This window comes from Lycorma delicatula, chromosome 8 (genome assembly GCF_047948215.1).
Source record: "Lycorma delicatula isolate Av1 chromosome 8, ASM4794821v1, whole genome shotgun sequence".
NCBI classification, from domain to species: Eukaryota; Metazoa; Arthropoda; class Insecta; order Hemiptera; family Fulgoridae; genus Lycorma; species Lycorma delicatula.
Window position 1 is genome coordinate 24,949,508 of NC_134462.1, and position 13,827 is coordinate 24,963,334.

At 31.2% G+C, this 13,827-nt stretch overlaps 1 protein-coding gene across 1 annotated transcript in view; it reads right to left on the reverse strand.

The window, feature by feature from the left end:
• Pxn (Peroxidasin) overlaps positions 1-13,620 on the reverse strand; it is a 247,756-nt gene extending 234,136 nt beyond the window's left edge. Inside the window, exon 1 of the mRNA XM_075373983.1 lies at positions 13,586-13,620. Coding sequence (XP_075230098.1) covers positions 13,586-13,605 — 20 coding nt within the window. The 5' untranslated portion in view covers positions 13,606-13,620. The remainder of the gene's footprint in view (positions 1-13,585) is intronic.
• Positions 13,621-13,827: the final 207 nt, after the last annotated feature.

The window sequence follows — 13,827 nt, forward strand, 5'->3', positions numbered from 1 at the left end:
GCAGCACACTTCATCATTACTGTCAAATTTAAACATTTTATTTTGAAATTTTATAAAATCGGATGATTTTTTTACTTAAGAAAAAGCTTATAATTCAATCACGTATTTATTTTTATGAATTTAAAATAAGCAACATATTATTAAACGTAAAATGTCACATTAAATACGGTTTTTAAAACATAAAAGTTTAGCATGATGTATGGTGTTTTTTTTTTACATTAATGTTTTCTGTTAAACCTTAAATACGACTAAAGATTTATATATCCTTTACATTACAAGTACGACAAAATTATTTTCAGGATAATCAAAGAAAGTTAAAAGTCAATAAAGAGAATGTTTTATTGCTCAAATAAAGTAAATTTAAAAGAAATTTATCGTACTGCAACATCGTTAAGAAAAAAATGTCTCTAAATAACACTAAACACATGAAACTAATAATAAAAATTGTTTACTGCCATAAAAAATATACCGGCTGTTAAAAACTTTGGGAATCCTTAATAACTTCTAAATGGTTAAACATAGAAAAATTAAATTTAACAAATTCTTCTACTCAAAAGATCTATTTTTCGGTAGGAGACCACCACGCCCAAGCCCCTAGGATGCCTTCATGGAAGAGCAACTCAAAAATTTTAAATGAAAAGGGAAAGTAATAACACATCATTTTAAATTATATTGAAACAAATTAACGTAAAAAAAAACTTCGGGCTATAAGACTTATCAAAACTGCGGACACTAATTATTAATATTAATTTCAAAAATAAATTTTTTGAAGCAGTAGAATTCTCCAAATTATACTTTTTTAGTGTTTCACTACTGAAAAATTATTTAAGAGATAATGCAGACCTCTTTTAAACTTGTCAGTGAAAAATAATAAATGGCCGACGTTTTACTTAGGATTGATTGCCGAAGCTCGAAATTTTTTATGTCAAAAATTCAGTTTAATGCCCTTTGAAATAAGTGTCACATCTCTCTCTTTTCCATTTGAAACTAGTGCTTAGGATGTCTCAAATCATAAATAGATTGTTTTGAGGTAGAAGTTTCGCTAAATTTCATTTTTTCTATTTTTACCTATTGAAATGTAATTTGTACATGACCATTTGTTAACACTCGTTTTTATACACATGCGATTTTTATAAATTCAGTCCGTTTTTAATTTTTTAACCATCAGAATCAAGTAAATAAAAAAATTGATATACAATAATTACAGATAGAGCTGTTCCAGGTTTAAATCAACTACAACTGAACTCAAAAAAATCCGTCTCGGCACTTCAGAAGGCAGAGGTAGATTTCACTGGTGCTAAGTAAAGGATAAAAAAGATTTCCACCTTAAAGTTAAGAGAAACTTCAAATTTACTCAATAACACAATGGTCGCATATGAAAAAAGTTTCACATTTTTAGCATACGACAAGCTCCATCTTCTTACAATTCCAGCAACATTTAGGTCATTCCTTGCCGTCAGTCATATCAAAAATTGTTTCAGACAAAAGTTTCAGGTAATGTTTAGAGGACAAAAACCACTTTAAACAAATTCGATAATGTGTCTATTAAGGGAGTTATGATCTTTTGTCTTCGTAACCTAATTTTATTTACCTCCTGGTCCAATGGTTAGTGATAAAAAAAATTTACTTAAATAAGTAATAGGCCTTTATTCAAAGAATAAGAGAAACTTTAAACGAATTCGATATTTTACTTAATAAGAAAGTTATAGCAATATTTTATTTTTTCGAAACAGACCGCCCTCCCAAATTGACAGATTTTGCCCAATAACAAACTCAACCAAGATTTTGGATGGTTATATTTTATGTATCAATTTGACAGTGATTGGCGCAAAATTAGGGCAGTTACCGGGTCCACAAGAAAGTGAAATACGTATGTATATATATATATATATATATATATCTTTTACATGATGTAGCCTCCTCAAGTCTAGTTCGACAGGTAAGCCTTCAACAGTTCTCGCCATGCTTGTCTGTCCTGCGCCGTCCTCTGCCAGTTGGTTCCAGCCACCCTTCTAATGCCTCTGCGCCATCGGTCTGGTGGCCTGCCTCTTGACCTTTGTCGCTCTCTTGGACTCCACTCAAGGACCGGCTTTTTCCACCTTCCATCACATCTTCTCGTGATATGCCCTGCCCTTCGCCATTTCAGAGCTTTCACTGTTTCCATTACGTCATGCATTCTCGTTATGGCTCTTACGTCTTCCGCTCTTTTCCGGTCCCTCCTTGTATAGCCTAGCATTGACCTTTCCATGTTTCTTTGTGCTGTCCGAAGCTTTCCTTTCACAAACTCATTTAAAGTCCAGGTCTCGCATCCGTAGGTGAGTACTGGAAGAACACACTGATCAAACACGGTCTTTTGAATTGACGGTGGTTTTGAGGTCTGAGGAATGTGAAACGCGAAGATATGTCGAAATTTTCCGGAAGTCAAATCATGGTACCCATTTTAATAGGTAGCTTTTTTATGAAATATACCTAATTACAGGACTTCAGCAAACAATAGAACGTTAGGAAATAATTCGCTACTATGGAAACGATATTTAGGGAATTGTCTTTTATTTATATATTTTTTCTTTTAATAATTAAATATTTTATAAAATTTGTAAATATTGCGTATTTTTCAACATTAATTTTCAATTTGTTGCGTCAACATATGAGTCCTAAGAAGATTAAAAGAAACAGAATAATTTATATAATGTAGTGAAATAGTACAATTTTTTAAAACTTAGTGATCATTGACCATTGGTATTTCTTCCAGCATCGCCATCGTAACGTAATATAGAGTAAAAAGGTACTTACGGCTAAAATTTGAAATAATCAACTCGTGTTAACGAGCCGTGTTAAGAGATGTAGTAAAGTTATGATATTATTAACTAGAAAGCGTAAAGTTTCATTAACCCGTACGAATAATTAAAAGTGTTTTTCTGTTATACGTTGTATTAAGGTAAGTGTTGAACAAAGCTACTTTTAGTTATCAAAATGAGGAAGAGAGAATGTTATCTCCCTAACGTTAGTCATTAAGTAAAGTGTCCGCAAAACTACGAAGCTATCATCGACAAAGTTAAACCGTTAAAGCAAAGCGCGTTCGACTTGAATACCGAATAAAACCGCAGCAGCGTCGGAGTTTAACTAAAAGCGTAGCGCTTCTAGGGGTTCAGGAAAAGAGAAGGAGAGATCCAGTTCGTGATATCGGATGAAGGTGAAGCAGTGAATCGCTCGGAAGCTCGGTTCGGTGAGTAGATGCGAACCAGAGCGCTGTAAGAGTATAAACTGAAATTCGACATCGTACCTCCTCCTTCTCCTCCATCACCTTAACCGCCGCTACAATCCGACCACCGACTCCACTGCACGGAACAATAAGAACGACTCGGCTCATACTATATCTCCTCGTCTGTATTTCGGTACGGTTTTAGGTTTTGATAGGATCATGGAAGATTAACAACGTGTATAACAATACGAGTATTAAAATTGAATGGAACTATTCAAACCGGTAAGTAGGTAGGGTTTAACACGTTTAATTACATTTATAAGAGTACTTACTATCTATCCTACATACGAATTATTTAAGTGGCGGCCTTTCCAGCAATATACATTTCAATATTAAGTTTTAATATTATGAATATAAAAAGTATTTAAAGTACTCCACATTTGGTAACAAAATAAACTCTTAATGAAGTGGTACAATCTTTACCAGTTATCCGAAAACCCCAGAGGATTGGACTAGTAGTAAATAAACTCATCGCAAATCACTTGTTTAACAGCTGATTTTCATAGTAAAAGATTCTGAAGTTCAAATACTAGTAAAGGTAAGTAATTTTATACATGTACTAGCTTCGCCATAGCATATCTTATATATATATATATATATATATATTAAATGAACCCAAATGGAAGTTTGATGAAACATTAATATATGTTCTGAATATGAGCCAAATCAGACCATAAATACAATTTTTCGAAATATCTCGACTTCAAGCGCCACCTAGCAGGTCCAAACTAATTCAGAAACCTTTGCAAGCGTGCTGGCTCATATTCAGAATATATATTTTTGCGAAAAATGAAAAAAAGAGGAAAAGAAAAAAATAAAGAAGGGAAAAGGGAAGATGGGACTAAGGGAAAAGTTAAATTTTGTGACATTCTGTAATGCTCAGTTTTTTATTGTTTCGGACCAAAAATACAATTTTTCGAAGTATCTAGACTTCAAGCGCCACCTAGCGGGTCCAAACTAATTCAGAAACCTTTGCAAGCGTGCTGGCTCATATTCAGAACATATATTTTTGCGAAAAATGAAAAAAGGGGAAAAGGAAAAAATAAAGAAGGGAAAAAGGGAAGATGGGACTAAGGGAAAAGTTAAATTTTGTGACATTCTGTAATGTTCAGTTTTTTATTGTTTCGGACCATAAATAAATTTTTCGAAATATCTCGACTTCAAGCGCCACCTAGCGGGTCCAAACTAATTCAGAAACCTTTTCGAGCGTGCTGGCTCATATTCAGAATACATATTTTTGCGAAAAATGAAAAAAGAGGAAAAGAAAAAAATAAAGAAGGGAAAAGGGAAGATGGGACTAAGGGAAAAGTTAAATTTTGTGACATTCTGTAATGCTCAGTTTTTTATTGTTTCGAAAAATACAATTTTTCGAAATATCTCGACTTCAAGCGCCACCTAGCGGGTCCAAACTAATTCAGAAACCTTTGCAAGCGTGCTGGCTCATATTCAGAACATATATTTTTGCGAAAAATGAAAAAAGGGGAAAAGGAAAAAATAAAGAAGGGAAAAAGGGAAGATGGGACTAAGGGAAAGGTTACATTTTGTGACATTCTGTAATGTTCAGTTTTTTATTGTTTCGGACCATAAATACAATTTTTCGAAATATCTCGACTTCAAGCGCCACCTAGCGGGTCCAAACTAATTCAGAAACCTTTGCGAGCGTGCTGGCTCATATTCAGAATATATATTTTTGCGAAAAATGAAAAAAGGAGAAAAGGAAAAAATAAAGAAGGGAAAAAGGGAAGATGGGACTAAGGAAAAAGTTAAATTTTGTGACATTCTGTAATGTTCAGTTTTTTATTGTTTCGGACCATAAATACAATTTTTCGAAATATCTCGACTTCAAGCGCCACCTAGCGGGTCCAAACTAATTCAGAAACCTTTGCGGGCGTGCGCACAACTCAAAAAAGTTTCATCGTAATCGGATGAATGGTATAAGAATGCATATGGAGCAACCAAACTTTCATTTTTATATATATATACTTGCAGACCCGGTAATGCTTTGCTATTGCTAGATTTGAGTATATATATCGATTAAATAAACACAATTGAAAGTTTGATTAAACTAAAAAATAACGGAATTCATGAAATTTAACCTTTCATCATATCCCTACTTCCTTTTCCCATATTTCCCATTACCCCTTTTTCTATTTCCTTTTATCCTTTTTTCTCTTTCCCCCTTTTTTCAATTTTAGTTTTTTTAGTCTGTAGTGGACAAACATACGACGAACAATATATATATATATATATTGTTTGTTTCGTAAATATCTCGACACCAGCTCCATATAAGGGGTCCATTTTTTGCAAAAATATTTCTTTCACGTAACTAATATGTATACTAAATAAGAGCCAAATCGAACCATAAATACAATTTTTCGAAATATCTCGACCCCAGCACCACCTAACGGATCCAAACTTATTCAGAAACTTACGCGGGCTTGCGCACAACTCACCAAAGTTTCATCGCAATCGGATAAATAGTATAGGAACGCAAACGGAACAAATATTCATTTTTATACATATAGGATTGCAACGTACAGATAAAAAAAAGATTACTCGAAAAGTTCTAGGTTCAAATCCCAGCCAGATTTGGAATTTTTTTTCACATTTAAAAAAATCATTGTTTTATAGTCTAAGATCTGGCAGCTAATTTCTGCAGGTATCTGTTTGTTTTTTTGTTTTTTTAATGAAACTAGATTTAAATTATAGTTTAATACATTACTCCCGGGTTGCCTAGCAAACGTTGCCTTTAATTAAATATATTGTAATTAATTTATTTTAACAAATTGCAACTATATTTTTTTTAAGCGAATTAAACATCATTTGAAAGAAAATGACGAGAAGAATGTAAAAAAATGAAAAACTGGTACGAATAATTCACTTTGGTCTAGTATCCTGTTTCTAAATAAAATTCGAATTTTTCTAACTTTTGTTTTATCGAACTGATATCATTTTGTTCAGAATTATTATCTATACAATTTTGTTTTTAAGTTTTATGTGTTTATTTATCATTTAACAATGTTATTTTTATGTCAAACATAAAAAACATGGGTTTTACCCAATTTGTTGGTTTCCATCCAAGATTTCTCAAAAACTACTGCAAATAAAGTTCTGGGATCTACTTCATTCGATTTTTCAGGTTAAAATCCATAAGAAATTACTAATTCTGTTCCTTAATTAACATCTTACGTAACTCGCAAACAAAGCATTTTAGGACGTATGTTTATATGTTCTTTTCCCATAATTTTCACGAGTAGAATAAGTTATGAAAGTCTCAGGAGAACTTCATGATAAACCCCGTATACAGGTAAGACGAAAGCCTGGATATATATTTTAATTTAATGTCTAGGTAATATAGTAAAGTGTATAATAATATAGTAAAGGTAATATATACGGCATTGGAAAGCTCTTAGAGTTATGTTCAGAGTATAATTGCAGTTGTCATTTTATTTCTTAAAATAAACATCTTACTCATTAAGTCTAGTAATATTAGAAAAAATCCTCACTACATATTTCTGAAAATTTTTAAGCAAGTAAAATAACTTTAAAATAAATAAATAACTTCAAAATAATGTTTTAAGAGTCAAAGCAATGTTTACGGTTATCACACATCACTTTAAATTGCATTGAAAAATTAATACCTTGTCAAAAATACTTTCTATTGAACTGGAAGCATCAGCTAAACTTTGTTTTGAATAAATGTATCTTCTAAATAAATGAAAAAATAAAATAAAAAATTTAGCAAATGCTCCTATTTAAAACAATCTTTTTTTCGGTATGAGACTACATCTACTTGGGTCGCAATGAAAAAAAGAAAAAAGTAAGGCTGTGACCGCTCATTTTGGTTAGGGTTATATTAGACCGAATTTTTTTACGTCATTTTTTTCATACATTTAAAATGATGGGTGACACCCTACCCTTTCCATTAAAAAATAATGGAGGTCCCTGGTGTGGTTGGATGTTTGCTAGAAAACATATCGTTTCAAGGTAGGAGAATTAATTTCATTTTTTGTATAAATTGTTGAAATCTTAATTTAAGAGTTTCCAAACCTTTTTTTAACAATATATAGACTATTGTTGATTATACATATACATATATTGCCGTGAAAGACTGAAATTAGAGAATTCTCCGGTAAATGTCAACACATACCAAATACGTCGGTGAAAAACATGTGCATTCGGACCTTTGCCAGTATATGTTAACAAACACACATAAGCTCTTCTAAAATTAATCACCTGATACCAATCTCTAAGGTAAATAAGTTACGAAAAACCATAGTAAAAAAAGAAAGTTTAAATTTAAGCCAAACATAACCTTTGATTCGTTGGCTAATTCGTTTGATTAACTTTTAGTAAACAAATTATAATATGTTATTCTCCAACAATGGAGGCGATTAATCAAATTTATCGCGTTCAACATCTTGAATAAAAATATTTTTTATAAAAAAACTTTAACAAAGGGTAAAATATCTGACCATTTATTTCTACCGTTATCGTTCATCCATGCAGTTAACATATTCTGTATATCAAGAGTGGTCCTTTGAATTTATAAAACGATGAAAATTCGATTAAATTTTTTAATTAATTCGAGGAATATATAATTTGTATATTCAATGTTAATTAGTTGAGGTTGGCGATCGTAGGTCATGTTTGGGTTAAATTTAAACTTCCTATTTTTAGGAGGGTTTCACGTAATCTATTTACGGTAGAGATTGATGTAGGGTGATTTTTTAAAAATTTCTAATTATCTTTCAACCTCCACCAGAGTTTATCGGTGTTTGTCGACAAATACCGGCAAAGGTCGAATAATAAATATTTCGGTCTTTCACCGACGCATTTGGCATATGTCGAAATTCACAGTAGAATATCGACATTTACCAGATATGATTTGATATGGTTGATTACCTTCAACGGTAATATATAAATATATATTGTTAAAAAAGTATGGAAACCCTTAAAGTTTAAGGATTTATAAACACAGAGTATACCACGAAGTTCTCCCGGAAGTTTCATAACCTATTCTTCTGGTGAAAATAATGGAATAAGTTCATATAAACATATATCCTAAAATGCTTCGTTTGCGAGTTACGGCTTGCGAAAGATTTCGGTTGGATTGCATAGGAACCACATCTCATGCCTTTCATAATTAGATCAATATACTTGAGCCTCGGTCATCCTCTAGCATTCTTTCCTTTAATTATAACTTGCAACGTCGTTTAGTGAGCCCTTATTTCTAAACATATGGCTCTTCTTTCTTTTAACTTGAATATGACTATATTTTTATAATTTTCTTTTTCAATACGATAAACCACTCCTTTACACGTTCGGTTTAGAAAAACTGTATTAATCATTTTATTTTTTTTCAAGACAAATAGTTTTATGCCAATTTTATAAAGATCGGTTCAATTAGTGTGGAGCTGCATATATAACATATATATATATATATATATACACATTACACTCTCTTATCTGTAAACACATCTAAAAATATAACTAAAAATGAACGTTGGGAGGACGAAATATAATATTAATAAGCACTTAAGCGAGATATTGAGTATCAGACAAACCTGCTTTCGCTTTCCTTTTTCATAAAAGGGGTGGTACAAAGTAACAAGTAAAATAGTGACGTGGGTAATAAATGAGATGAGAGAGAGTTGTGGTTAGAGAACGAGAAGGATACTGAAGACAAGTAAGGGTGATTTAAATTTTCTAACACGAAAATGTATCACAGAAATACTCGTACTAATATGTTATTTTATAATTTACGATTCAATAAGTTGATTTGTAACTAACTGGTAGAATGTGAATTTCAAGAGACTACTATTATACAACCCTATTTATTGTGGTAAATACAATAAATTTTTATGAAGTTAGAGGTTCGTAAGTCAGGAAGTTCAATAGAGTTAATTTAGTTTACTTATTTCCAAATATTATCTAACAGAGAAAAAATATATAACAAGATTTATTTTTTCACTACTGTCCAAAAAGGAGTGTGTAATATATTTAGGGTATATGTTTGTGTGTTTGTTACACCGTAGCAGCTCAAGGGTTGAACTGATTTAGATGTATAACAACCTGTTGGAATATTACGTTACGTGGAGTAACAAAGGCAAAAAAAAAATCCCTTTTGGGATGCCGGAAGGCAGAGGTAGGTTTCAGCGGTACTAAGTAGGGGATAAAAAAGATTTCCATCTTAAAGTTAAGAAAAAATTTTAAATTTACTCAATACGACAATGGTTGCATGTGAAAAAAGTTTCACATTTTTAGCATACGAAAAACCCCATTTTTTTTACAATTCCAGCAACATTTTGGTCATCCCTTGCCGTAAGGGATGCTCATATTAAAAATTGTTACAGACAAAAAGTTTTAGGTAATGTTTAGAGGACTAACGACCACTTTAAACCGATTCGATGCTGTGTCTATTGGAGGTATCATTTTTTGTCTTCAAAATCCCATTTTTCCACCCCATGGGCCAATGGTTGGTGATATCAAAAAAATTTACTTACATAAGTTTTATGTCCTTATCCAAAGAATAGTAGGAATTTTAAATGAATTCGATATTTTATATTTTCGAAAAAGTCCCCCGATTTTCACCCCCATGAACCGAAATTTTGGCCGTTAACGAACTCAACCGAGATTTTGGGAGGACTTATTTTTAAAGAAAGAGTTGAAAATGACTGACGCAAAATTACGGTCGTTATCGTGTCCACAAGAAAGTGAAATATATATATATATATAAAAACGTTTGAGCTGACGGTGGTTTTGGGATCTGGAGGATGTGAAACGCGAAGAAATTTCCGGATGTCGAAATTTTTCCCGAAGTCGACTCATGGTACCCATTACAATAGGTAGCTCTCTTATGAAATAAGAGAGCTAATTTGATTTTAATTTTACCTATAATAGGTTTAGGATTTTACCTATTATTACCTGTAATAGGATGTTAATATAAAATTTAATGTTCTCATACTGTCTAAACAACAATTTGAAGGTTTAACAAGATTATATCAAATGACTATAATAGTAATTTAAGAAAAATTACAAACTAAACAAAACATTTGCAAAGAGTATAGTCATCTGTAGGGATTGTGGTTTATTTGAAAAAAGTTTTACAATGTGGGATTTCATCGTAAAAAAATTATAATTAAACTTATAATTGTTTTACGTAAGGTCGGACGATTCGTATCACAATTTACATACCCTTATAAGCGACTGTCATAATACCAGTTTGCTTTTCAAGTAGAAGCAACATAAACCATTTTCAGAGTTAAAATTTCACCTCCCCGTCGTTAGTAGTGTTCTGCCTTTCATCCGAAATTTTCTGGAATGGGTAAGTAGAAGCTTTAATATTACGTGGGTAATTAATCACCTTAAAACAAAATGATGACGATATTTTGTGAATGAATAATAAAAATACGCGAATTTCAATAAAGAAAATGATAATAATATAATTATTAAATATAATTTAGATTTTTAGTAGCATATCGATATGTGATCTGAATCCTTTAAAATTTTAAACGATCCATAAAAGTCTTACGGAATTCTTATTCTTCTTCCTTTTAAATACGAATAGTCTGAAATTCCTAGCGTAACCAAGACTCCCTTCCCATTATAGCAGTCGTGTAGGACCTCACTATCGCCTACCTATTCCTTATTAAATACTTATATTCCTCTAGTTTCTATAAACCACTATTTTTTGTAATATAAAAATTTTAATCAATCACAAATTAATTGAGGTAAAATATAATATTCCTACACAGCACAGTATAAAAATAATAATAAAACATAACTATACTTTTAATAGAATAAATATTTATTTTTTTTAAAGAACGTACTGCTAAATATAACAAAATTATAAACAGAATAATTGATAATTTTATGCGTATTATTTACTTCTATAAAACTAAAACCTTTTAAAAATTAAGTATCTTACGTATCAAAAAAATTGGGCTGAAAACCTATTTACAGTTTTTGCATTCTACTAGATCAGTGATCTCAAACTGTGCGCCTCGGCTTCTTCACAGGGGCGCCGGGAAATATTGTAAAAGCTTCGTACATAATTAATTGAACAAAGACATTTATAATTTATTAATTTAATGTTAATAAAGTAAAAAAAAATAATGAAGATACACGAGTTTTATTTATTTTTATCTCTTACGAGTAGTCATACTTTTACTTAGGGTAGGGCGCCATGGAAAAAATTTAATTGAAAAAGGGCGCCGTGACTTGGAAAAGTTTGGGAACCACTGTACTAGACGGATTGGGCTCATTTTATTTTATTTTGCTTGGAATGACCCCACAGATATATAATCATAAATCTTTTTTTTGTTGTAGCATTTTTAAAATAACTCATTTTTCTCAAAGTCTACATTATTTTTATGATTTCTATAGCATATGAAAAAAGTTAGCGTGTTAACAATTCGAATACATAAATTTCTAGACGAAAACGAAAACCTCGTAGATTCTGATATGTGTGTTCAGTATATATGATTGTGTCGTGGAATCATTTGTATGAGATTCAGTGAGGGAGAGAGTTGTTCTCTCACCATACATATACGTGTTCTACGAAAATTAATATAAACGGCTGTTTTTTTTTATTTATTTTCAACTGGACCCGTAAAGGAAAAATTGTACTGTAATATTTTCGAAGAATTGTAACCATTCATCTACCACCTCAATGTACTCCTAATATGTTGGTCAAGTTAACATAAAATACTCCGCCATTTCATTGTGTAAAATATTTACATTTTTAGGTTCTTCTGTTATAGCACTGGTGTATCGACAAACTTCTCTTACTAGTGAAGGATACAAATTTAACGGATATATATATACGTACGGTTTTGCGATTCGTAAAATAAGTGTAAAGGACAATAATTTGTGGATAATTTAATCCACCATTCTTAGAAACTAAATTCCTCCGTATCCTTCCGATTTGTTTAGGATATTGCTGTTTCTTTTAAAAGTAAAAAATTATCTGGTGATACGTTAATTTATCGCCTGCAAGAAGCTGTTTTTTGTTTGCCTCTATCAATAAGTAGTAAATCCAAGAAACTCATCATTTAATATATTATATTGAAATCTTACAATATGTATATAGCGCGTTGTATATACATATAAAGAAGATATTGAACCGTAAATGAAACCATGGGGGTACAAATTATTTTGTATCGGATGTCTATCCGATAAGAGTATACAGTATAAGAGTATGACTAGTAAAAATAGTAGTCTTTTACAGTCTCAGTTCGATCATTACTGAGATGTATGGTTAATTGAAACCCAACCACCAACGATCTAGTATTCAAATAACTAACTTCACTAGAACTTGAACGCTGGAACTCTCGACTTCTAAATCAGCTGATTTGGGAAGACGCGTTCCCCAATAGACCAACCCGGTGGGTTTGGGTTACATGACTTGTACCCCTTTTAAATTACAAATATACCGTTTTCAAAATGGAAAGTACATAAAATTTTATTTCATTAATAACTTATGATATTTTTTCATATTTTTTTTATTGTTATTACTGAATTACATAAGAATTTTTTTAACAAATCAATATATTTAAATTAAAAAAAAGTTAGTCTGATTCTAACAGATTTACTTTCCCCTTCTAAGATCCAAATATTTCATTAATTAAAATTCCATCTGACTATAACTGAAACCAATGAAAATATGTACCACTTATGATATATCGTTGAAAATCTCTCATTGAGGGCTTATTATTGTTAAGAAAAAGTCGAACATCTAAATTCTTTGGATTTTGGGCTTTTTTGTACACTTTTGGTCCAGTCAATTGCAATCAAAAGGGGAGGGGCACAACTAAATGTTACAACAGTCCTAAATGCACGATTTCAATGCGAGATACGTACGTACGTACAGACGTCACGGCGAAACTAGTCAAAATGGTTTTCAAGGATGGTCAAAATGGATATTTCCGTTTAAATCTAAAAAACAGAAATTTTTCGCGATTACGATAGTTCCTTTGCTTCATGCAAGTAAAAATCTGCAAGTTCTGCAACTCCATTTAACGTGTAATAAATATATGTTTAAATAATTTTCATTACTGGTAATTAAATTGTGAATTATATTTCAGTATTGAGTTTTAAAATCATGGCTATTTTTTAATTTATAATTGTGTATATTGAATTTTCATTCTAATGAAAATGTTACCAACATTTACCTTTATGTATCCTGGAAACCTTAGGGAGGTTTGTTTCTTATCAGAGCAATATACGTATCTCTTTCTGATGTCAGCTGTGTAATGGTACGTTATTTATTATATGTAAATGTCAAAATGAAATTATTCAGTTATTTATTTACATACTTACATTCTGTTGCTTAATAACATCTACATGAATCATTAATGATGACTTTAGAAGAAAAAATCGAATCACGAACTTACCTGGAATAAAAAAAGACATTGTAAATATAAATTAGAGAATATATACACAGAATAATACAGTATGTATGAATCATCTAATAGCATTATATGGACAATCGTAGTTAACACTGCATACAAGCTGAAAACGCATGAAATAACTCAAATTACAATTAGAGAAAACATCAATTA